The 26,169-nt window shown below is 43.4% G+C and overlaps 1 protein-coding gene across 8 annotated transcripts in view; it reads left to right on the forward strand.

The window, feature by feature from the left end:
* TRIM36 (tripartite motif containing 36) overlaps positions 1–26,169 on the forward strand; it is a 52,450-nt gene that overhangs the window by 10,848 nt on the left and 15,433 nt on the right. For 2 of the 8 annotated variants that reach the window (XM_079995455.1, XM_079995459.1), the window contains exons 2-4: positions 6,262–6,499; positions 17,018–17,361; positions 24,821–24,967. In XM_079995455.1, coding sequence (XP_079851581.1) covers positions 6,262–6,499; positions 17,018–17,361; positions 24,821–24,967 — 729 coding nt within the window. Of the gene's footprint in view, positions 1–2,153; positions 2,448–6,261; positions 6,500–17,017; positions 17,362–24,820; positions 24,968–26,169 lie in introns of those variants that run through there. The other 6 variants (XM_079995456.1, XM_079995460.1, XM_079995461.1 and 3 more) reach the window with 5 other exon arrangements.

The following is a 26,169-nucleotide window of genomic DNA, read 5'->3' on the forward strand; positions in this document are numbered from 1 at the left end:
CATGTATTGCAGGCCAATGGAGTGCCACTCTCACACGCTGTAGTGCTCCTTCACTTTCTTGCTGAAGCAGCAGGAACGTAAAGGGGAAGTGAGAGGGTGGCTGGTGCTTAAAAGGGGTGGGCTGCCCCCTGCCATGCTGAGGATGCCAGGCATGCAGCCTTTAATGTCTGCCATGCAGGAGGTAGCCGCCCCTTCTACCACCTGGGTCACAAAAATGTCCCACAGCCTGACACTTGTCCCTCCCAGCATCTGTCCTGTCAGGATTCCCACAAGCTCAACTGTCTTGCCCTGTTCTGATCTGTGAAAACAATGAAGGCAAGAAAGAGTTTCTGCTTTTGCCCACCCCACTTTGCTGCTGCTGCAGCTTCTTGTCTTCCTCTTTTATGAAAGCCTACATCTCCAGCCCTCCCCTTCTATGCTTCTTTCAGGGGCAGACGGTGGAGGGCAGCTATGCAGAGCTTTGCTCCTTAAGGCAAAATCTGTAGATCCAGCGCGGCCAAGGAGCATGAACAATCTGAATAGTTGTAGAAGGAAAAGAGAAAACTGGCAAAGGAAAATGCAACGCTATCAAAACAATGAATTCCATAAAGAAATGTCTAAGTCAAGATGAGTAGTCAAGCCAGCTTTGTGTTAAGACTAATTCAACATGCTTTAATTAAGCCTTTCCCAAAAATGTGAGCCAAACACAATGGCTCTCAGTCTAAAAAAATAAATAAATCTATCCAATGTGATTTTAGAAGCTGAACCCTATGGAAGCACAGATGGTATTTTCTTCTCCTCCTGATGGAGAGATTCAGTTTGCTGGATGTAGATAAAGGAGAGGTCTGCTGCCTAGTTTCAGGTAGAGTTCCCTGAATTTGTTTCCCTCTGTTCTGAATGTTAATGATAGCTTAATAATTAATCTAATTGAACTGACAGTGATAGAAACAGACAAGTACAGCCCATTTGCTCCTCATCCTCTTTTTGGGCTCTCTGATATTGGTAGCCCTGCAAAACTATGTATGTTTACTTAGAGGCAGGAAGCATTGTTGAGAATACAGTCTTATCAATCTTAAGTTTGTGTGACTCACTTGAACCAACTCATTACTCTTGTGCAGACACAGCACAAACTGTTAATAAGGTGATTTAAAAAGCTTCACCTTTGCCTCCATGGTTCCATGATCATTCTTTTGTGCCTGGAAAACGGGCTTGCCAAAATAATTTGACTTCATTTGCAGAGGAACTACAGCAAAGATAACCCGCTACCTGGGATGTATTTCTTGAATGAAGGGGAACAAGCCCCATTGCCACTAAGGCAACCGAGCCTTTGTGGTGCTTTCCAGCCAAACAAAGTCGATAGCTCACCATACCCAGAAGCACCCATTTTGCATGGGGCTTTCAGGACTGCGCCGATTTCCCCAAAGCCCAAACACTACAACACCCTCCCCCTTGCAAGTTCCAAGCCTAGGGGCTGGACTTTCCTGGGCCCCTAAACCATTCCGGGCTTCCCTTTACTGTAGTAGTAACGGTTGCAGCTCAGTTCACGTTTATAGATCGCTTTTATATGTATATCACGTTTATATATCGCAAAGCAACCTGAAAGCAGTTTATGTGGCTTGAAAAGCTCCAGCCCCCTCTGTGTCCCAGCTCAGCTCCCCTGCAGTCACCCCAGCTGCACGTGGCATCAACTCAACAGGTGAAGAAGCAGCCCTCCCTGTTGCAACTCAAGGCCGGGGAGAAGCAAGACTGGCCGGCATCTTGCTTTGGCTACGAGTCGCGTGTGCACGTGCGTTTGGTGATTGGAGAGCAAGAAAGAGCGAACAAGCAACTTTTCTCCGGAGTGAACGCGATTCCGGCACTTGTTTTTGCGAAAGGGGACAGGCGGGGCGGGGCGCAGCTCGCTTCCCCTTTCCGCCACACATTTGGCTCCTGCGTGTGTACGCGTGTACACGTGTCGTCCCCGCCCAGCCTGCCTCATTTCCCCTCTCGGGCAGCCAAGTCCCTCAGCCGCCGACGCCAACCCGCCTCCCGGCTGAGGTGGCCAACAAAGGTGCCAGGTGCCGCCCCTCCCACATTGTGTCGTGGGCGTGGTTGCCAGGCGGCCCCCGCCGCCGCCGCCGCCCTGCTCCCCGCCCCCCTCCCGCGCCAGGCCCCTCCCCCTCCCCTCGCGCCCCGCCCTCCAGGCCAGCGCCGGAGTTTCCTCGGGGGGGTAGGCAGCAGTCGGGTGGCAGCTGCTGGGCGCCTCGTAGCTGCTTCGCGCGCGCGCCCCTCTCTCCTCCTCTGTCTTCCTCCCTCGCGCCGCGCGCTCCCCAAAGCGGGGAGGGCGGACCTCGCCGGTCCCGAGAGAGGCAGCGAAGCGAGCCGAGAGAGAAGCAGGCACACGCGCGCGCCGGGCACCCTTCGGGAGCAGCGGAGGCGGCGGGGGCGGTGGCGTGTCCAGGATGGAAGGGGACCGGCTGGAACCCGCCGTGAGTAGCCCTGAGGGAGGGAGGGGGGGCTGGCGGGAGACGGGTGGGCGGGGTGGGGGGCACGTATGTATGTGTGTGCGCGCGTGTGTGTGAGGGAGATTTGCAGGGACTGAGGAGGAAATGCTCTTCTCCAGTTTTAGAGTAGTTGAGCTACCTACCTAGGTGCCTCCCCCAAAGCCATGGGCAAGGGGGGGGGGCTCAAAGGGACAGCTGCCCTTCTACCCCCAAATCAAGTGAATAAATAAAAAATACTTAGGTTCTGCCCCCGCCCTAATATGAATCCTGCCCCCCCACCCCACGACATAAACCCCAGCTACGCCCACGTGCCTGGCTTCTTGATCAGGGGTGCCAACTTGAATAAAACATGTGGGGGGGGGGTAGGTATGACCTGCATAATCCATCACAAGACACAGCACATACTATTTAAAAGGGAATAATGACCATCAACCTGGGGGGGGGGGAAGGTGCTCCCATCAAATATTTTATTTGAGGTGGGGCTGGAGGGATCTAGGCCCCTCGGAGTTGTGTGGGGTCCTCTGCTCTTGATGCAGGAGGAGAAGCCCACTCCTCAGGTGGAGTCGTATTTTGTCAAGCGAATCTCTTCCTTGTCTCCTTTTAGTGCTTAACCTTCCTGGTCTGCCTGCAAAAAGATATCCCAGCCTCCTCCTCTGTCCTCTTTCAGCATTTGCTTTACAGCTGCTGGTTTTGTCGTATATATATATATATATATATATATTCATTCTCTCCTACGTGGGACGTGACTTCTCCCCCTCCATCTCTTCTTCGATTTGACACGTACAATAAGCAGTACTTGGGTGTGTAACCTCTCGCTATATGTACCGTGCGCCCAGAGCGTTGTGCAAACTCATGCTTGCTGCAGTTGACCACTGGGTGGACTCTGCCCCAAGGAGGAGCTGTCAGCTGCTGCAGTCTGACCAGGGGTCTCTCTCTTCAGATCTCTTAAGGGATTTCTGGGCGTGGGTGGGAACAGACAATGGTGCGCATTGGAGAGGACGAGGGGCGTGCCAAAGGTGCTCGCTGCACATGCTGAGAAGCTGTGAACAACCCCTGCTTTTCTCTGTGTGCGGAATAAAGTAGATGCATTTGTGTTAGGGTCACCTGTGGAAGCTTCGTAATTGAGAGTGGCAGGCATGGGGAAAACATAGCAGTGATAATGCGCCTGATCTGGTATCCATGGGCTGATGTCTGTCATCCACGTTAATTTGGAATGTCCTCTACAGGCTGCATTGTCTCCCCTTTGCCCCCTTTCTGGGATGTACTGAAAATGTATTTTTTTTTTTCAAAAGATTTTTATTAATTTCCAATTTTTTAACAGAAACAAAAAACAACAAAAAAGAAAACAGACAAACAAAAAACTCATATTTTCATGACCTTATTTTCATAACCCTCTTTTCCCGGACTTCCCCATACCTTTCCCTTTTTGCATCCTTAGTTTAGTACCATTATTCAGCAACCTATCTTGCCCAATTAAATATAAATTTGTCCTCTTTCTCTATTCCACCCTTATTTTTAAACCCAATTATCGCTGCAATTCTACGTCTTCTTTTCCCTCAGCATTTTAACACTCCTCAGTTTTATAATAATTCTTAAGATACATCTTAAATTTCTTCCAATCTTCTTCCACAGTCTCTTTCTCTTGGTCGCGGATTCTGCCGGTCATTTCTGCCAGTCCCATAAAGTCAATCACTTTCGCCTGCCATTCCTCCAGCGTGGGTAGCTCTTGTGTCTTCCAATACTTTGCTAGAAGGATCCTTGCTGCCGTAGTAGCGTACAAAAAGAAATTCTTATCCTTCTTCGGCACCAACTGGCCGACCATACCCAAGAGAAATGCCTCTGGTTTCTTGTTAAAGGTGCACTTAAGCACTTTCTTAATTTCATTATAAATCATTTCCCAGAAGGCCTTAATCTTTGGGCAGGTCCACCAGAGGTGGAAAAAGGTACCCTCAGTCTCTTTACATTTCCAGCATTTATTATTGGGCAAATGATAAATCTTCGCAAGCTTGACTGGGGTCATGTACCACCTATAAATCATTTTCATAATGTTTTCTCGTAAGGCATTGCATGCCGTAAATTTAATACCTGTGGTCCATAACTGCTCCCAGTCAGCAAACATAATGTCATGACCTATGTCCTGTGCCCATTTAACCATAGCAGACTTCACTGTCTCATCTATTGTATTCCACTTCAACAGCAAGTTGTACATTCTTGATAAATTCTTAGTATTGGGTTCTAACAATTCTGTTTCCAATTTCGATTTCTCCACCTGGAAACCAATTTTCCTGTCTGTACTGAAAATGTAGAGGGGGGAGAACACCTCAAAGAGCGGGAAAGTATTTTGACAAATGAATCCATATTATCTTGTGTACCTTGATAGATGGGTGGTAGCTTAGTAGTCACTTACAGTTGGATCTGGAATGATCAGTGTTGAACTATGACTCTGGAATGCTTCAAAAATCTTTTTAGCTAGAACAATAGTACCACAAGAGAAATTGCAGCATAAGCAATGCTACTCCAATCAGACCACTTTCAGCTGGCTTAAAAACTACTCTCTCTCCAGTCAGTGTGTTACGACTAATGTTCAGCGCCATCTCTCTTCTCCCTCTTCTTTGGATGAGAGGAAGGTGCAGCTTTTGTTTCTGAAGAATGAATGGAGGGTTGATCATCACTCACTGTGCTTTGGCAGCACAGTTCGCAAAGCCCTATTCCCCAAAGGCGAAGAGCCGGGCATTGCGGAGTCTGTCTCCTAATTTATTCAACCAGGCTATAACTTATTCTGACTGAGCTGTAACTGGGACAAACATCTCTTCTCTCTTACCTAACAATGTGCTTTTTTGTTCTTCAGAGTCCTTTTGGAAGAGAGGCAAAGCAAACTGCAGCATGCACAGTAGTGTCTATTTAAGGGGCAGTTTTATTTCAAGTGCTTTGGTTACCAAATACAACTTGCCTTGCAAGGAAATAAAATTTAATGAGATAATTTACTATAATTGCATAAATGGAATATTTGAAGAGTAATTGATTATACAACTGCTTTAATATATAAAGTTGTTCCTATATGTAAAAACATTTTGGTAGTAACTTCTTATGGTATTTACTGACATACCATGGCATCACTGAAAGTGCAACCCTCAGAATACATAGGAATTGCTGAGAATTTCCTTTGGATATTTGTCCTGTCTGTGGCATTAAAATTTATTTTAGTGCACTCATATCCCTAAGTTCAAGGGACGCGGGTGGCACTGTGGGTTAAACTACAGAGCCTAGGACTTGCCGATCAGAAGGTCGGCGGTTCGAATCCCCATGATGTGGTGAGCTCCCGTTGCTCGGTCCCTGCTCCTGCCAACCTAGCAGTTCGAAAGCACATCAAAGTGCAAGTAGATAAATAGGTACCGCTCTGGCGGGAAGGTAAACGGTGTTTCCGTGCGCTGCTCTGGTTCGCCAGAAGTGGCTTAGTCATGCTGGCCACATGACCCGGAAGCTGTACGCCGGCTCCCTCGGCCAATAAAGCGAGATGAGCATCGCAACCCCAGAGTTGGCCACGACTGGACCTAATGCTCAGGGGTCCCTTTACCTTACCTTTACCTTTTATCCATAAGTTCAATAGGACCCTGTGTGGTCTTTCTGAACACCGAATCTCAAATAAATATAGTTTAATATATTTGCTCTTCCATTTTTTTTTTTTAAAAAAGCTCTGTGGTTGAAATAGCAAATGAAATGGGTATATGTATTTTGTTTGTTTATGTAGTTGCCTCACTGCTGCTTATAATTTTTTTCATTCCTTGTTGTTTGCTTCCAGGTTACCATTAAGAATATTGAACGAGAGCTCATCTGCCCAGCATGCAAGGAGTTATTTACCCATCCACTTATACTCCCTTGTCAACATAGTATCTGCCACAAATGCGTAAAAGAAATCCTCTACTTTACGCTTGAAGATTCGTTCAATGATGCTGCCTCAGAGACCTCCAATCAAAGTAGCCCTCGCAACCGAATGCATTCCCCTAGCTTGGATAGAATTGACAGGGTTAATAGATCAGGTATGTAAAAGTAACGCTGTGATTAGTGGATTGCAAAAATTATTTGGAACAAGCCAAATATATTTTTTTTAATTGTAACATTCCTTAGTGTTCTATAGGTAGTTATTATTATCGTCAAGATGTATTAATATTATTATTAGATTTGCAGTGAAGTGGGCTGGATCACATATGTAGTGGTGGCTGGTCCCCAAAGGAAAAGAAGGCAGGGAGACCAAAAGTAATGAAGTCAAGGCCAATGACAGGCCAATTTTGTCCCCATCCTCCTCCCTGCTGAAATTTACAAGAGCATTGCTGCGACTAAGGAGGAGGACTGGTTGTAGGTAAGAAGATAGGCAGGTAGAGACAGACTGGGAGCAGTCCATTTTGGCAGTTCCCCATTTGCCCTAATAAACCAGAGCCCATTGTATATTTCTAGTAGTATCGCAATTGGGTTTACATTCCCTGTAATTGACTTTGCTAAGCATATATTTTGTGTTTGTGCTGATATAATTTCTAGACCCTTTATAGCACCTCTAAATCCATCTTCCTGGAAATAAGCCCTGCTCATCAGTTATTCGAAAAAGGAGTGTTTAGGATCATGGCTTTAATGCCCCACTCACTTCTACGCTCCGCTATATCTGGTTTGCCGTGTGATGCTGGAATTGCCAGATACATTTTAGACATGTACTGTACTGGGTAAGACAATTTGTCCACCTGCCATTTATGTAGACAACAGTATTGCCTACTTTGATTTGCAACAGTTCTTCAGGATCTGAGGCAGAGGTCTTTCCCATCACCTGCTATCTGATCCTTTTAACTGTAGATTTCCCAGGGATCTTGCGTTCTTCCTTGTACTTTTGGTAGTTGCAGTCCTGACACACCAGAAACTAAATTTTACTAGTATTGTTACTGGGGTAGATGCCATAACTGGAATACCTTGTGTTTTCAAAAGGGCTTATATGACTGTTTGCATATGTTAAACTTTTACTTAATAAATCTATATGTGCTGCTGCTGTTATAAAGTGCCTAAGTAGGGCTATGAACTATTGGCTAGTTAACTGTTTCTGGGTTTGTGTTTGGGTATAGAGTTATGAATAATCTCCTTATGGTAAGTAAGTCTGAGGTTACATTGATTGTCCAAGACAATATAAATGGTATTATAAGTAACCGATAATAAATGCTTCAAAAAGTAACAGTTCTTAAAAGAAACAAGATCTGTACTGTATTAAAATAAACCCTCATCTTTTAATTAGAGATATTGACAACTTGATATTAGTAGTCATGATAAGATGAAATCAAGCTCTCTTCCCCCCAATGCCTCATAACAATTGTGCAGCCTGATCTGGTCCTTGTTTACTCAGAAGTAAGTCCCCTCAAACACAGTGGAACTTACACGCAAGTAAGTGTGCATGCAGTTACAACCTAATCCATTTTTCTGTTCTGCAGTGGGAAGAAGGGGACCTGCTCCATTATTTTAAGTATACCATAGTAAACCAGCTTCTAAAAACAATTTTTTGTTCATTGTTTACAGCCTCACAGAGGAGGTCTCTTGGGTGCAGAGGTAGAAATGCTTCACTTTTGTATGGCAGTAGTTAGTATTTGGCTCTTGTAATAAATATGTTTGCCTATACTTCTCTTAGACATCAGTGGTCAAGTCCAAGCTTAGTGGGTGGATAAAGGTAATATTGTTGAGGACCTATTTACTCTCATCTTTGTGGAAGAAATATGAAGGTCAACTGGATTCAACGGTGCAACTTGGTAGCTCTTATTGCATGATCTAAAAAAATCAATACAAATAAAAGAATATCCTTTAGGAATAACTATAACCACAATGCAATTCTCTGTGTTTCTATACTGAGGAGTAAGTCCCATTGAATTTAATGGAGTTTACTGCTGGATAAATGGTATAGTATTGCAGCCCCATTGGCAAGGTCACACTTAGATTGCTGGCTAAACTGGAAATAGTATTATTGTTTGTTGGACAAACTCTGCTTAATCTTAACTATTTTTAGTGTACACAAGCCAACTTAAAGGGTGGAATTCAGCATAGCACTAAGGAAATCATTCCATCAGAATGGAAGCATTTCTGCTTGCCCAGTGCAATGTCTTCTGCCAGCATGCTATATTGGGGCTTCTCCTCCTGAGCAGATCTGGGGAGGGTGCAGGGGGAGCTTGTTGCACTAACCCCACCTTCTCCACAAGAGGTCTGGAGGGTGGCAACAGGAGAACAGGCATTTTCTGTGTTGGCTCTCTGTTTGTGGAATGCTCCCCCCCCCCCGGGAGGCTCGCCTGACACCTTTGTTACATATCTGTAGGCTAACAATTTTTCTCCAAACAAGAGAATTGCTTGTTCTTCAGTATCCCCTTCCCATTAAAGACTGTCAGAAGTACCGTATTTTTCCGTGTATAAGACGATGCTTTTTGCTAAAAAATATTAGGCAAAAATTGGGTGTCGTCTTATACACGGAGAGTGAATGCAGAGGGAGCAGTGGTGTAGTGTGGGTTGTCAGCACCCGGGGCAAGGCAAGTAATTTGCGCCCCCTAACCCATGGATTTGCGCCCCCTAACCCTAACCCCCAGATGTTGCGCCCGGTGCGGCCGGCCCCCCCTGCACCCCCCACGCTACGCCACTGAGAGGGAGGAAGTGCGATTAATGGGAGCAGCAAGCAGGAGATTGGCAGCGGCAATTGGGCGGGTGATTGGTGGCTGCGGTAAGGCCTGCTGGTGATTGGATGTGGCTGTGGCGATTGGGGGCTGTGGCGAGGCAGGCAGGCGATTGGCTGTGGGCGGGTGGGCTGTTGGTGGTGGCGAGCGGGCAGACAGTTGGCGGCTGTGGCGAGGTGTGCGATTGGCAGTGGCGGGCAGGCGGGCAAGCGATTGGCAGAAGTGACCCCCCCCCAGCTAAACAACTTAATTTCTTAATTTTGGGTTTAAAAAACCAGGGGTTTTCTTCTACGTGGGGGCATCTTATACACAGAAAAATACGGTACTTTCTACTTCGCTGATATCCCATTTTGTGCTTGAAAATACAGATTACAAAATATTTGACTTACCGATACATATATATTCTCTTTTTAAAGTGCATCTTGTGAGGACGAATGCATTCCAGAGTGACATGAATGGAACTGGAAAAGGGTTCCAATGCTAGATCGATTAGTAAAATTTATTAACCTTCAAGGAAAACAACATTGCCATAATGTAAATAAAGGTTTCTCAAAGTTTGATTCCTAAACTGTCACTGAATACCTGCGTATCCTTAAGGGAAATATTTTATCTGAGGAGAGCAAGCATTCATTTTTGAACTTGAATCCAGCTGACCTTAAAACATAGTTTTGTTTCAAAACACACCCTGGAAATTTACTCTTTATTCTTCATTATGCTGGTGATATTGCTTATTAAAAAATGTAAGTTGAATTAAAAGATGTGTTATCCCTTTTCTAGTTCTTCTGGCTTTTGCTGTAGGAAATCATACTTTTAAACAGCGAGAATGTTTTTTCTTGAGAAAAATACCCACCCACACACAAACCTTTGGTGGGGACAGGAAGGCTCTGTTACTCACGTGAAACTCATTGCATATGTGTAAAAGAGCATGAATTGCAGCTATTAATACTACCCTTGCCATGTATGTGGGAAGAAGATTAAAGTAGGTGGTAGTAAGGACCTATCTGCAGCAAAAAAAATTTTTTTTGGTCAAATTCTGCATTTATATTTGCATGGAGGAAAAAAGTGGGCAGAGTACAATTATTGCAATATTTTTTTCCTGTGTTTAAAATATGCACATAGTACTTTTCTAATCAAATTTCCAAAGCAATTTACAGCAAAATTAATTATAAAACAATAATAAAATTGGTGAAACAAAACCCTGTAAAAAGTGATTTAAAATCATATAAAGCAGAGCAAGGCAATAAAAGTAGTACCGTATTTTTCGCCCTATAGGACGCACTATAGGGGAAATGTGTGTGCGTCCTATGGGGCGAATGCAGGCTTTCTCTGAAGCCTGGAGAGCGAGAGGGGTCGGTGCGCACCAACCCCTCTCCCTCTCCAGGCTTCAGGAAGCTCTGTGCAAGCCGTGGGAGCCCGCGGGAGTTCCCCCTGGGCTCCCCCGGCTTGCGCAGAGCTGCCTGCACCCCGAAGCCCCGTCGCCCTGAGCAGTCGTGCCGGGGCTTTGGGTAGCTCCGCGCAAGCCGCGGGAGGGCTCCCCGGCTTGCGCACACCTGCCTGTTCTGGGGGCTGGGGTCGGGGAAGCTTGGGCTTCCCCCGCCCCAGCCTCGCGCCTTGGGGTGGAAATAATTTTTTTTTTCTTTATTTCCCCCCCAAAAAAACTAGGTGCACTTTATGGGCCGGTGCGCCCTATGGGGCGAAAAATACGGTAGTCACTGAAACTTTGGAAAATAAAAAGGTCTTAGCTTGTTGCCTAATGATAAAATATTTGTTGCCGGCCAAATCTGCCTGCAACAAGTGATGACGTTTGAAAACTTCCTCGCTGGTTGTTACTTACTTAACCCCTTGAAGGTTGGTGCACCTGAGGATACCTAACACAGTAACTGTACTCATAAATTTTAGACAGGTCTATACGTATGAAAATAGTCTTTCATGTACCAAGATCCCAATATGACATGGCTTGCCTAAGTTAAAAATAGGGCTGCTTTGTTCTGAACCAGTTGAAGTTTCTGAACTCTCATCAACCAGATATGAAAAACGTTTAGCCTTGTTTTGGACTACAACTTGCATAGTCCTCGCAATTGGCCATGCTGCCTGGGGCTGATGGGAGTTGTAGTCCAAAGCACCTGGAGGGCATGACATTGGCTAGTCCTGGTCTGCAACAAAAGTCATGTGATACTTAAAGAAAAATGTACCCGTTTGCTATGGCATAAGGATTTGAGGATAAAAGCCCACTTTGCCTTTAAGGTGTCACAAACGCTTCTGTTTTTGGATATGAAATATGATTGAAGGCAAATAAGGCTAATATAATATGAGCACTGCATATTAACACTAAATTTTACCACCTTAATCATATCATATTCTCAAAAGCAAATAACGAAGCAAAGGAAGTAGCCAGTAGCTTCCCTACTAAAAGTGGAGGATTGTCAATTCTGGTGCTTTTCCCCAATTATTTTTTTTTAAATGGGCTCTTTTGCAGCTGTGTGAACCAGAGTAAAATGCTATGTAAAAGTTTTCTCTACGCAAAGATAAATAGACTACATGAAAAGGGATGAAACATCTTAGATCTTTTATATTTACGAATCATCAGCATGGTGTCACTAGTATGTGTGTAAAAGCATGCCTTCATTATCATGCTTCTCCTTATTTTTAATTAATTGATATAAAGACCACATAACTGTGTTATCTAACTCTATATTTTAGCCTGAACTATAGGGTTCATACCTGCCAACACTTCAGAAGCATGCTACTGGCTAAGCATTTCAGATTGCATTGTTTAAACTTGACCACTGCATCGCAGTTATTTATTTTTTTAAATTGGATTCTGTTTCTTTGCCTGCTTAATTGCCATTTTAAATAGTCAATAGTTTGGATATAAGTGATATTAGTTGCCTGCCGTACTAGCCAACATATGACTGCTGCTTTTAATTGCATGTTGCATGTTACATTCTTTTTTTACTTTAAAGGTCTTGAGTTATTCAGTGTCTGCAATTAACATACTGCTGTATGCCTTGTTGCAGGGCATGTGGCTTTTGAGATTAAACTTGTTTAATGTACAGGCATGCTTTAGGGTTTCCTTGATCAAATTATAATGCACTCATCACTATAATTGCATATTTTTCTATGAATCTAAGGGTAGACATCTTTCCCTGGAGTGCCGTCTTGGATGAGCTGCATTCACCTCTTTACCCTAGATAATTCACATAAAGGGGGTTTTGAGTTCTGAAGTATACCTACAGCTAATAGAAAATATTGTTTTGAGGAGTAACTTTCTACTAAAAAAATATTTCATACGGCCAATTCTCTGTCATAGGGTTGGATCCAGATCTCTTTTTGTGTCAGGGACGAAGGAGTCCTCAAGATGAAGCCTAATGTTCTTAAAAAATAGCTTTAGAACTAGGAAAAAGTTATATTGGCTTCTACGCTGCATACTTTAACCAACTAATTTGGAGGTAGCCACTTTGTGGCTGTGATACTACTATGCGTAGGGGTGACAGTATGTTTCCTGTATACAGTGGTGCCCCGCAAGACGAACGCCTCGCAAGACGGAAAACCCGCTAGACGAAAGGGTTTTCCGTTTTGGAGGCGCTTCGCAAAACGAATTTCCCTATGGGCTTGCTTCGCAAGACGAAAATGTCTTGCGAGTTCCTGCGGGTTTTTTCCCCTTCCCCCCCCTTTTTCTAAGCAGCTAAGTCGCTTATCAGCTGATCCGCTAAGCTGATAAGCCGCTAAAAGCCGCTAAACCGCTAATAGCGCTAATCCGCTAAGCTGTCAATGGGCTTGCTTCGCAAGACGAAAAAACCGCTAGACGAAGAGAATCGCGGAACGGATTAATTTCGTCTTGCGAGGCACCACTGTATAGGGTTGCTGCAGAGTCACAGAAGCCAATCCTGAATTTTATTTACTTTTACTATTTATTTTTTACAATTTATATACCACTTTTATTTAAAGTAATGTTTAAGCGGGTTGGAACCTAGATTTAAGACATTTTAAATAAAAAAACTTAACACAAAAAATACCAGAGAATTTACACATTATGTAAGACACAATTAACTAAACGGAGTGTCTTCTTTAGCATAGAAATCAGCCGCAAAATACAAAGAAAAGTGCATATTGTAAAACATAGTAAATGCTAAATAAAGTATTTTCTAAACATCAGCAGATAGATTGCATCTGAAAATAAATATAATCTCCAATAATGATATTTAGGCAAAAGAAAAATCAACTCGTACTTCCCAACCACCATACGCCAAATCAGTTAAATGATTAAACAAACCAATCCCATCTAATTCCTAGCCCCATGGAATCTAAATACAGTTTTGTCCAGCTTCCTTGCAGGATCAATGCACTTGCGTCAAACACATAAACACTCGAATTCACGATTCTAGCACATCCTCAGTTTGCACTGCACACAGCAATGACTAACATAATTCACTCTTGCATCCCAGAAGCGGTAGCAGCAGTCAACTTTTAGCCCTATGATAACAACGATGTGTCTCCTGAATCCAGTGTAATATCACCTTCATTTTCAGTTGGTTGAATCACATGATTTTTGTATAAAGTTGTATCTTGTTTTTGAGAAATGGCTCCTCATTTTTGAGAGATGGCTCCTATGCAGAAGAAGCAGAATTGCAAAGCATCTGCACTCTTCTCAGTACCTCAGCTTGCTTTGGAGAAAGATTCTTATACAGAAATGCTCTATATCTGAAAAATATTTCCTGCCAAGTTTTGACATCCCGAGACCCCAAATTTCATGGTTTAAGAAAATAGAGCCCTTACAATTAAAGAATGGCTAGTTACCGTAATTTTTGGAAACTGGTAGAAATGTATAAACTCAGAGTTGGTTCGACTGCATGATGGAAGACAAAAGAGGAATTATTTAAAAAATGAATGGATCCTGTTGATTGAATATATGAAAAATAGATATAATATGGATATTGAAAAATATAATAGCATCTCTATATGGTAAGAATACATTGTCAAAATTGTATTGATTATTGACTGTGATAGTGGATTTGTATATATGCTGAGTTGACATTTATTTTAAATGTGAAATAGTGTTATATTTATTTTTTTATATCTTGAGATTTTTATAAATATTTGGAAAAAGAAAAATAGAACTTAAGTGCTATGGGAAAAGCATAGAGAATGAAAAATAGGACTCCACAGGGCTTTTGGTGTCTGACAACTTCCTGATTTATTTTCATAGTATGCATCATTCATTTTAATATTAATTTATATTCTTCTATTCTCCTAGTCCCTCCCCCCCATCAAAATTCTTTGAAAGCCTTGATCTTGGAAACAAATCGTTTGAAATGTGTGAAAGTTGGTGACACTTATATAAGTCTGCTTATAGAATTTAGATGTTTGTTATGTGTGTTGGAAAAAGTCAGGGTTTTATCTTTGCATAGACAACATGTGTAAAGAGCTTAATACTGAAGAGGGCTCTGTTGCAATTTGTTCCAAGTTACTATTATTATTGCAGAGCCAGAACGTAGTCATGAAAGCGACATATGAATATTTCTCACTCATGTATAAAAGTTTATTTTCTGTTGAGGTGACTGAGACATCCAATAATCTGGATTAATGCTAGGAAGGCAGGGAACACATGACAAGCATTTGGGCCAGCCATGTAACCCTAAGCTCATCCCTCAGTTGGTTCCGTGCCTTGACCCAGGACCCATTTTCCTTGCTGCTCCTTTCTCTCTCAGCATTTAACTATTATCTTTACTCTTTTCTGATTACCGTCTCATGGCTTGCTCATTTGCCTAGCCTACTTCCATGTTCCTCTCTTCAAAAGGAATAGTTTTTTTTCCTTTTTGCTCTGTTCCTCCTCCTCTTTCCTTCCTCTTCCACAGCTCCCTCAGCCAAGCAATTAACGTGAGCTACAAAGAATATATTAAGTAAATTAAGAGTAGTGAAAGATAAAAGGAAAGATAAAAGATGCCTACTTCAGCCACAGTGGAGCCACCAGCTGAGATTTTCTTTCATAGATACAGTAGGTATCAAATGTGCCTTTTCCCAGCAGATCCTCAGTGGGCCACAAAAACTTCTGAGGGCCCTTTATGGACTACAGGCTTTAGCCTTCTTCGTCTTCCTTATGGATAAATGTTTTGTTCAGTGCATGAAATAGGCAGCGATTGATGACCTTGCGTATTAGTTTGTCAGACAAGTGAAGGAAATGGGATGTCATTAGAGGTGAAGAAACTGTCCTGTTGGTTCTAAACCTTCTTCCTCCCCCCAGTAGATACCAGCTGTTCCAAAGCTTTAGGATCCCATCCACACCTATGACGCTTCATGAAGGAGGCATCTCTCCCCTGCCCTCTGGTGGTGCACAGATTTCCAACTTGTACCTGCATATGATTGTCAAGGCTCTCACAGCACCTCCCTTTGCAGCTTTGAAGGATGATCCATTAAGACTGCTGTCCCCAAAGGTCTCCTTTTCTAATGGCAATTACCACCACTTGCAAGTTCTTAGATCTGGAAGTTCTTTTGATCAAAGAACATTAAGCACATTTTTCAGATCTTTCAAATGGATCCACTGATGGTTAACTCTGCCTTCCTTAGGGAACAAGAGCTGAACTTGCCTGCAACCCTCTCACCTAAGGGAGAGAATCTGGCACTAGCTAGGCATTAGGAGGGGCCTACAAACTTCTATTGAACAAAAAACAGCCAATCAAACCTGCTCTTTGTCTCTTTCCACTAAAGGTCATTGGGGAAAAAAATATCTAGTACTGCGGTTGACCAGATGGTGCAAAGCATGCATCTTTTTGCCTTACAGTTCACAGCACCTCCCAAAACATCAACATATCATGGTCCACTCCAGCAGGATAGCATACTCTTTGGCGACATTTTACACTAATGACCCCTACCTAGAAATCTGCTGGGCAGCCCATGGAAGTCCCTACTGCCTTTACTAAACATTACATATCTCAGTGGTCATTGTCCCTCAATCTCCAGCTTGTACTGGGTATTCTCCTGTGAACGAGGATTCTGCATCACCTGTTTTTTCTAGGTTCACATTGTGGTTTTGTTTCTTTTTTGTTCTGGACTCTTCTCGGCACTTCTGTCTCAAACTTTGCTATGAGATGGAACTGGTGGAGAAGCTTAGGGTGACATGGCTGGCCCAAATGTTTGTCACGTATTCCCTGCCTTCCAGGGTGATAGGAATAGGAGAATAGGATAGGAGGAATTAAACCCTGCCAGCATATTGGATGCCTGTTCAACATAACTAGAAAGAACCTTCAAGGTAAGTGTCCAGTGTTCCTTTTCTCTTTTGTAGTTGCAATTGTTTTTATTATGCTTCAGCCAAGATTTGCAGTTGGGAATGAATTTAAACTTAAGCCTGCTGAGCATGTTGGAGGAGCTAGCCTCATCTTGCTATTCAGGATATTCTTACAGTTGGGTTTTTTTTTAATTTAGATTTGCATCCTGCCCTGTCTTGCACTCAGCATGTGCTATAGCAATATATTCATCAACTCATTAAAACAGTAATGGATTATGGTGGGAGCCAGTGAGTTACAGAGGATGTTAAGTGAAATTCAGGCTGAGCAAAAATTGAACAGAGACTTGCCATTCCCAGACCTCTCTCCCTTGAATTATAATGTTTCTTCCAGTAAGGTTCTTACTGAACAAAAAAACAACTCCAGCATTTTTCAAGTTGGTCCATGGATTGTCAAAAGATGAAATATCAAACATTTTTCTCTAGCTTCCATCTTATCTTCCTTTTGCAAAGTTGTGCAATTTATTTACAAACATTACTAAGTATGGCAGCCACATGGCATATGCATTAAAGGAAATTTATAAATAAAGATGTAGTAGCTTATCGTTTATTCACCTGCCAAATCATTTTCCTTATCAACATTGCAACTAAATCAGGTCCTGCCATCTGCACAGGTTGGAAACGCAATTCCTTGACTCCTAAGACAACTACCTTCCCTTGTCCTGGATGCCGGCATGACATAGACCTGGGAGAGCGTGGCATCAATGGCCTATTTCGCAACTTCACTTTGGAAACTATTGTAGAACGATATAGGCAGGCAGCAAGGGCAGCTACAGCCATTATGTGTGATCTCTGTAAACCTCCACCGCAAGAATCCACAAAGAGCTGCATGGATTGTAGTGCAAGTTATTGCAACGAATGCTTCAAAATACATCATCCCTGGGGAACTGTAAAAGCGCAACATGAATATGTGGGACCAACTACGAACTTCAGGCCTAAAGTAAGTGAGTTTGTTTAATGTGTAATAGAACTGGCTTGCCTTTGTGCACATACAATTTGTATGCTAGCTGTTAAAAGGTAAAGGTACCCCTGCCCGTACGGGCCAGTCTTGACAGACTCTGGGGTTGTGCGCCCATCTCACTTAAGAGGCCAGGGGCCAGCGCTGTCCGGAGACACTTCCGGGTCACGTGGCCAGCGTGACATCGCTGCTCTGGCGAGCCAGAGCCGCACGTTACTGCATAACAATTACTTAAGTATTCTTGATTTTAAATTCCTGAATTTTGTCTTCTGATTCTGTTGCTATGACTGTTGATGAGCTGCATTTTAGAGAGAACTGTGTAATATAGACAGAAATTGGATGTTGAGCATAGTGCTGAACATTTTATTTTGAAAATAGTACACCATTGTTACTGTTGAATTATTCCGCATAACTGTCTTCAGATATTAAGAATCTACTAAAAGTTTAAATTCGTTGTAGTTATTACTTACGTTGGTAGAATGAGTTCCAAGTATTGTTGTTGTTGTTATTATTATTGCACATCTAGCATAGCATAGTTTATGCTGAGTGGGATATTTTGGGGTGGTGATGGTAACTCTGTAATTTTAAGTATTTTACAGGTTTTTTTAACCTTATAAATGAGGATCGGGCAAACTTTTTTTCTGTATTAAGAGCCATATTCCCCCCCCCCCGAGGTAATCAAGTGGGCCAGAGCCACGTTGACACTCTTTAAGACAGGTTGGGGAACCTATGGCACAACCAGATGTTGGGTTGCAACTCCTGTAATCATCTCTGACCATTCACCATGCTCATTGGGGCTGATGGGAACGGAAGTTTGAAGAGCGACATGTTCCCCACCTCTGCTTTAAGTCTTCCAAGTTGGTGGCATCCACTACTACTTATGGGAGCAAATTCCATAGTTTATGGACTGTGTGAAGAAGTGCTTTATTTTGTCTTTCTTGAGTCTTCCAACATTCCTCTTCATTGGATATCCACAAGCTCTAGCATTATAAGAGAGGGAGAAAAGTGTTTCTCTACTTTCTCCACACCATAGGTAATTTTATAATGCTCTATGGTGTCTCTTCATATTTTCTCTATATTGAAAGTCCCCAAATGTTGCAACTCTTCCTTTGCATTTTCTGAACATTTTCCAGCTCTGCAGTAACCTCCTTGAGGTGAGGCAACCAACACTGTACTCTATATACCAAGTGTGAGCTCACCATAGATTTGTACAATGACATGATATTCACATTATAATGTATTATATAATGTAGTACATAATGCATTATATGTATAATGACATGATATTCGCAGGGATGCAGGTGGCGCTGTGGTCTAAGCCACAGAGCCTAGGGCTTGCCAATCAGAAGGTCGGGGGTTCGAATCCCCGTAACGGGGTGAGCTCCCATTGCTCGGTCCCTGCTCCTGCCAACCTAGCAGTTTGAAAGCACGTCAAAGTGGGAAGGTAAACAGTGTTTCCGTGCGCTGCTCTGGTTCGCCAGAAGCAGCTTAGTCACATGCTGGCCACATGACCCGGAAGCTGTACGCCGGCTCCCTCGGCCAGTAAAGCGAGATGAGCGCCGCAACCCCAGAGCCGGACACGACTGGACCTAATGGTCAGGGGTTACTTTACCTATGATATTCACAGCTTTATTTTCAGTTCTTTTATTAATGATCCCTAGTATGGAAATCACCTTTTTCACAGCTGCCACACACTTGGTCAACACCTTCATAGAGCTATTCATTACAACCCCAAGGTTACTACCGCTGTTCAGTTACTGCCAGATCAAACCCCAAGGGTGTATATGCAAATTTAAGATGGTTTTTGCCCCTAGATTCGTCACATTTTTTACATTGTATTGTATTTGCCACTTTACTGCCGATCAGCAGCATAGCATGGGTTGCCGATGCCCGGGGCAGGGCAAGTGTTATGCCCCCTCCGGTGGACTGGGCAGCTGGGTTGGGGGCACACATGGAGCCTATGTGGAAGGTGAATGGAGCCTGCTGCCTCCATCCATCTGCCCACTAGGCAAACCTGCCTGCCACCACGTCTCAGCTCCCAGGGCTCCGTGCCAGTTGTGGGGGCGCCTGATTGTGCCCCCTCAAAAATGTGTGCCCGTGGCCATGCCCCCCCCAGCCCTCTCACGCTACGCCTCTCCTGTCCATTCACTCCGTTTAGAGAGATTCAGTGGGAGCTCTTCATAATCTCTTTTTGTTTTAAGCAACAGTTTGGTATAATCAGCATTATCTGATGTTTAAGGTTATCGCGGGTGGCGCTTGGGACGTGGGTGGTACTGTGGGTTAAACCACAGAGCCTAGGACTTGCTAATCGGAAGGTCGGCGGTTTGAATCCCCGCGAAGGGGTGAGCTTCCGTTGCTCAGCCCCTGCTTCTGCTAACCTAGCAGTTCAAAAGCACGTCAAAGTGCAAGTAGATAAATAGGTACCGCTCCGGAGGGAAGGTAAATGGCGTTTCCGTGCGCTGCTCCGGTTCGCCAGAAGTGGCTTAGTCATGACCCAAAAGCTGTACGCCAGCTCCCTCGGCCAATAAAGCAAGATGAGCGCCACAACCCCAGAGTCGGTCACGACTGGACCTAATGGTCAGGGCCCCCTTTACCTTTACCTTTACCTTTAATGTTATCAGGATTTGCTTCTGTTACATGGTGTTTTTAGTATCTGGCTTATGGTGTCTGACTTCCTCACCTCATTTGCAAAGTCAGTTGGTAACTAGCCCCAAGGCTCAAGTAATCAAGCTAAGTGGTACATGACAGGGAAAGCAAAACTACCGTATTTTTCGCCCTATAGGACGCAATTTTTCCCCTCCAAAAATGAAGGGGAAATCGGTTTGCGTCCTATGGGGCGAATGCAGGCTTTCGCTGAAGCTTGGAGAGCGAGAGGGGTTGGTGCACACCGACCCCTCTCACTCTCCAGGCTTCAGGAAGCTATCCGCAAGCCTGGGGAGCCCGCGGGAGTTCCCGCAGGGCTCCCTAGGCTGCGGATAGCAGCCTGCTGCACGGAGCGCGGGGGGGCTGAAGCAGAGCGCCCCACGCTTTGGGCAGACATCGGGCAGCCCCACAAACTCGGGGGACAGCGGGGAGGCGCAGCGCCGCCATCCCGCTGTTCCCCGACCTGGTTTGGATTCCCCGACCTAGTTTTGGGGGGGAAATAAAGGAAACATTTTTTCCCTTTATTTCCCCCCCAAAAAACTAGGTGCGTCCTATGGGCCTGTGCGTCCTATGGGACGAAAAATACGGTACCTCTAAGTTGCTGCTCAGCATTCGTTTGGGTTGGCTGACTTTTTTTTCCAGCACTGTGGTTGAGAATGCTCTGTGTATGTGCAGTGTTTAAAACTAATTTGACACAGGTCCGCCCATTTTCACATTTTTAAATGTGACAGCGTTTAATGCCAAGGGAAAAAAGACAATTTGCAATCCTATTTGGTGCCTCCACTATAATTGCTGTACCCCATGGGCATAGCTGGATCTTAATCATTTATTTCACTTCTGGAGTTTTCATTGCCTGTCACCTTCACTGTATTACTTTCATACAGTATATGGATATCTTTACTTGGGACCTAACTTAATGTCGGAAATGGCTTTGTGAATGAGAATGAGAATCATTCTTGCCCTAAGAGGCTGTCTCATAACGCCTGAGGTTAAAATTGGCTGTACAAAACGTATAGCCTATTCAGCTTAGGAAAACAAATGAGGTTATTTGCTTTTAGCTTTATTGGGGCTGTGTTCCAGATTTTAATTCCCTGGATAGTTAACAACTTCCTTCCAATTTCCAGCTTATAAATCACTCAGAGTTGATTTATTTGTGTTTGCTTTCTGCTTTTCCCAATCCAAACATATTCTTTAGACTAAATATAGACTTGGGTCCCAAAAAACCCATTGCAAGGCATGGTGTGAATGCAATAGTGCTTTTCTATCCACTGAAAAGCTGAAAACTTTTGTGAGAGTTGAGGAATTCTTCAGAATGGAATGTGGTGCAGTGCAGGAGTTACAGTTTGTGTGTGTAAATTGGTACATCCATTTGTGCTAGTGAGAGTGCCTTTCATTTGCACAAATAGAGCATTGTATTCAGCCCCATCATTGTAAAATTATAATTTTAATAGGAAAACTATTTTAAAAAGAAAGCTACCTACGGTATTTCAGGCAAGATAGTGGTATTGTTGAGCTAGTTTCCATCCACAGCACCTGCAGGATAACTGTTTTAAATGGTTATTTGTCCTTTCTTCTGTGAAGAAAGAGAAGCAGATGGAATCTTGTAATTGCTTGTAATCTTGTTAAAGTGAATTAACCTTAAAATGTTAAATTCAAGGCTGCTGTGGGTTTTTAGTCCAATCTAATTATAACGTCTCTTATATCAGCTGCTATTTAAAATTGTAAACAATCATATGAATCGCTGTAACTGAGTAAGGTGAAAAAAGCAAATCTTTGTAACGTGCAAAACAAGTAATTAGGTGAAACAACTAGCTTGAATTTTGCTTTACTTTTTAAAGAAAACCAAATGCAAGAAACAACATTTTTCATCCCTTTCCACAGCCAGATGGCTTGCTTCTAAAACACTTTTTTTGGCAGTTAATGCTTCCATTTGTTCACCAGTTTTCCTTCACAGTCTTTTAGCATCCAATGCCATCAGCAGTGATATCTTTTTAAATTGTTTGGCAGAGTTGGCCATCATATCCTTTTGGATGGCTTTTTATGGTGACTCTAGTTCTTTCTGAAGGCTTGATTTCAGAAAGGGGTGCAGAGGACTCTTGTTTGACTTCTTGGCCATTGGCCTCTGGCAGGGTGTGGCAAATGTTAAGAACATGGAAACTGCCTTATACCCAGTTTTATTTTATTATTATTCCATTATACATATATTTAAAAATACACTCTTTTATTTCTCTTTCGCCTGTTTTCCACCCACTCTTCCTCTGGCCCTTTCCCCTCAGGGGATGCCTCCCTTCCTCACACTGAATTTCAGATTCCTTGCCACATTTGTTCAGCATGCTGGGAATTATAATACTGGCATGGCTTCATCCAAAAGACTATGACAGGACCAGGGGATGAGGCAGACAAGTGAGGAGGCGTTGGTGGGCTGTGGCAGTGAAGCCCACCTGAAAGTGAACTGAGACTCGTTGGCGGTCCCCAACCCACTGCTTGAAAAATGTTGGCATATGGCAGGCTTCCTCAAACTCGGCCCTCCAGATGTTTTGGGGCTATAATTCCCATCATCCCTGACCACTGGTTCTGCTAGCTAGGGATCATGGGAGTTGTAGGCCAAAAACATCTGGAGGGCCAAGTTTGAGGAAACCTGGCATATGGTATCTTACAGGGGTTGGTTTTGTTCCCCACGCTGCTTAGCATATATGGCGAACAACTGGAATTTTGAGTGCATTGCCATTAAAATGCAGTTCTGTTTCCCTTGACATCAGATTCTGGAAAAACTATTTGGATTGTATTCGACAGTGTTAGCTAATAAGGCTTCGGTCAACAGAACAGAGAAACTTCTGGCATCTCCACCTCTCCCTTGCCCCTCCACCTCCCAAATCTGCTCCAAAGGGCTGGGGAATCTCCCACAGCAGGGGGGAAATCTCTGAAGATTGCTTCTTTTTGTTGCTCTGTTGACAGAAGCCTGACAAGTGAGCAACACCATTGCTTCAGAGCAACACTATTGCTTCAGAGCAATGCCTGGAGGCATTACTAGATGAGGGCCAATAAAGTGGGGCTTAATTCAGATAAAGGGAGACTGGTGGCGCTGTGGGCTAAACCACAGAGCCTAGGACTTGAGGATCAGAAGGTTGGCGGTTCGAATCCCGGCGACAGGGTGAGCTCCTGTTGCTCGGTCCCTGCTCCTGCGAACCTAGCAGTTTGAAAGCACGTCAAAGTGTAATTAGATAAATAGGTACTGCTCTGGTGGGAAGGTCAACCGCATTTCCATGCGCTGCTCTGGTTTGCCAGAAGCGGCTTAGTCATGCTGGCCACATGACCCGGAAGCTGTACGCAGGCTATTAAAGCGAGATGAGCACTGCAACCCCAGAGTTGTCCGCGACTGGACCTATACTTTTACCTTTAATCCAGATAAGGACGTAAGTGCTACTGATTAGGGAATAGGGATTCAGTTTGTCTTGAATGATGCAACACTTTCTTTGGGGGGGGGGAAGGGTTTTCAGTTTGTAGGTAGTGGGCAGGGACTTAACAGACCTGGCTTTGCATTTGGATGTCCAGATTGCAGCTGTGGCTAGGGGTCCTTTTGTTCAGTTTATGCTAGTTTGTCATCTGCACCTATTCCTGAAAAGATCTAACATGCCTTGTTGACACATACCTTAAGAAGCTGATTTTGAAACAGAGTTCTGGAGTCCACAAGAGGGAAACACTTCAAAATCTAGTTGAGCAATTAAGGCTTGCTTTTTGAGTTCTACAGAACTTTTCATTCAGCTAGAAGTTTCTCAAAGCAGGGATAAGAAATTATGCTGGATGTTGAAGCCTTGATGTATGCATTTAAACTTGATTAGGAGGTGGAGATTGCAGTCTGGATTGATCTCAGCTAGCTTCTTGCAGGTATCGGGTATACCTGGGATCCTGGGATAAGAGCAGCTGATTCCCCATTTTTGTAAACACAAAGCCCATCTCTTACCCAGATTTCTCTCATGCATTTTGTAATGCTCCTGGTTAAGGAAAAAAAACAAGTGGAAACAGCAAATTGATTTTAATCCTAAAGTTCTCATGCATTGAGTGTAAGTAATGTCCATTTATGTGTGGGTCTGTGGGGTCTGGTTTTGTCAGTCCCTCTTCCTGCACATAGCATCCTATTCATAACCAAGCCCAGTGGATTTTCAGTAGGCACAGGGAGCTGCAGATGGAGAAATGAGGTGGAAAAGCCATGTTCTCTGCATGGAACAAATAAAAGAATCCAAACCTATGTGGCTGTTAAGAACACACAGTAGTAGTGGAAGTATGTTTTATTCCCCTCTTATTTTTTCTCAACTAGTAAATAGTTGAATTTCAGTAAAATTAAATTTGCTGCTATCCTTCAAAATTCCTATTTGTTACAGTGGGTCATTCTCTAGGCAGAAATTATGACATTCAGATATTTATCACATATGGTTGGCTTCATTTGATTGAAACATGTTTGTATCTCTTCCCCTCCATATTGTCGACTTTTGATGGCTACTAGATTTAGTCTTTTTAAATCATGTTTCTTAAATGTTCTTTTTGCAAGAAATTGGTTGGATGAACTGAGGTAATATAGCTATATGAATTCTTGACTTTGTGCTTTTTAATTAGTTTTTATCAAAAACTAAATATATTTTAAAATCTTGTTTTTAAGTTACATTTCCCTGATGCTGTGTGCATAGTCTAAAATCTGAGCACAGTCATACACAGAAGAGTATATATAACATACTGAATAATAAATAACCTGTGTTGCTGGGCAGTTCGTGAAAGACATTTTATATTATATTATTCTTGTCAGATTTTGATGTGTCCGGAACATGAAATGGAAAGAGTAAACATGTATTGTGAAATATGCAGAAGGCCTGTTTGTCATCTTTGCAAATTGGGTGGCTCACATGCAAACCATAGAGTGACTACCATGAGCAGTGCCTACAAAACACTCAAGGTAAGTGGGAATGCTCTATTTTTTCATCTTTGGTAACAAAAGCATCATGAAGTTTTTTCCTGGTGTATTTTAACACACACACACACAGAGATTATTTGCATACAGGCTCATTTTTGCAAATGTAGGCACCATCTGTTGAAATGGCACCCTCTTCGTTTATTTTGTTTATCAGTTTGCTTTTTATAACAAAAAGTCTCAATGACAAGAATAAAATGCAACACACAAAAACAATTTTAAACCTGAAGTATTTTTAAACACCGATAATACACAGTACATAAAATGCTCATCAGGATGATCAAGGGTCTGGAAACCAAACCTTATGAGAAACTGTTGAGCGGGTTGGGTATATTTAGCCTGGAAAAGAGGAGACTTGAGAGGAGATATGATAGCCATCTTCAGGTATCTAAAGGGCTCTCACATGGAAGATGGAGCAAGCTTGTTTTCTCCTGCTCTGGAAGGTAGGACACGAACCCATGGTTACAAGACAAGAGATTCCAACTAAACACCAGAAAGAACTTTCTGACAGTAAGAGCTGTTTGACAATGCAACAGTCTTACAGAGGTGGTGGACTCTACTTCCTTGGATGTTTTTCAGCAGAGGTTGGGCAGCCATCTGTCATGGATGCTTTAGATGACCCTCAGGATCCCTTCCAACTCTAGAGTTCTATGATTCTGTGATCCACAACATGTTAATAAGAACCAAGCCCCACCCCCCACTAAGACATTTGCACCACTATAGGAGGCAGCATTAATTATCTAAAGGCCTGGGTACACAGAAAGGTCTTAGCCTGGTGCATGAAACATGGCAAAGGTGGGGCCAGGTGAGTCTCGCTGAGAAGGCCCTTTCACAGCCCCAGGGCTACTACTGAAAAGGCCCATTCTCATTAGGTTACCTTCTCTCATCTTCCCTTGGTTGGGGCACACTAAGAAGGCCCTGTGTTGAAAACCACGTCGGATTCTATTCTTGAGATTATTGCTCCAGTGGCAATGGGAACCAGGGCATCCACTGGGCAGACGTTGTGTTTGTATTAGGCAGTGGCTCTAAAGAACAGTCCGCTTGCGTATCATATCCTTCCAGAGCCAGTACCTGGCATTGCCTCCAGTTGGCAGGAAGCACTGCCATTAGCCACCTGGTGTCTTGTAGGAGATTTGTAGAAATGGGTGATAGCATAGATAGATTGGGCTGTAGAAGAACAGATCTGG

Source organism: Podarcis cretensis (assembly GCF_951804945.1).
Source record: "Podarcis cretensis genome assembly, chromosome: 11".
Taxonomy (NCBI): Eukaryota; Metazoa; Chordata; class Lepidosauria; order Squamata; family Lacertidae; genus Podarcis; species Podarcis cretensis.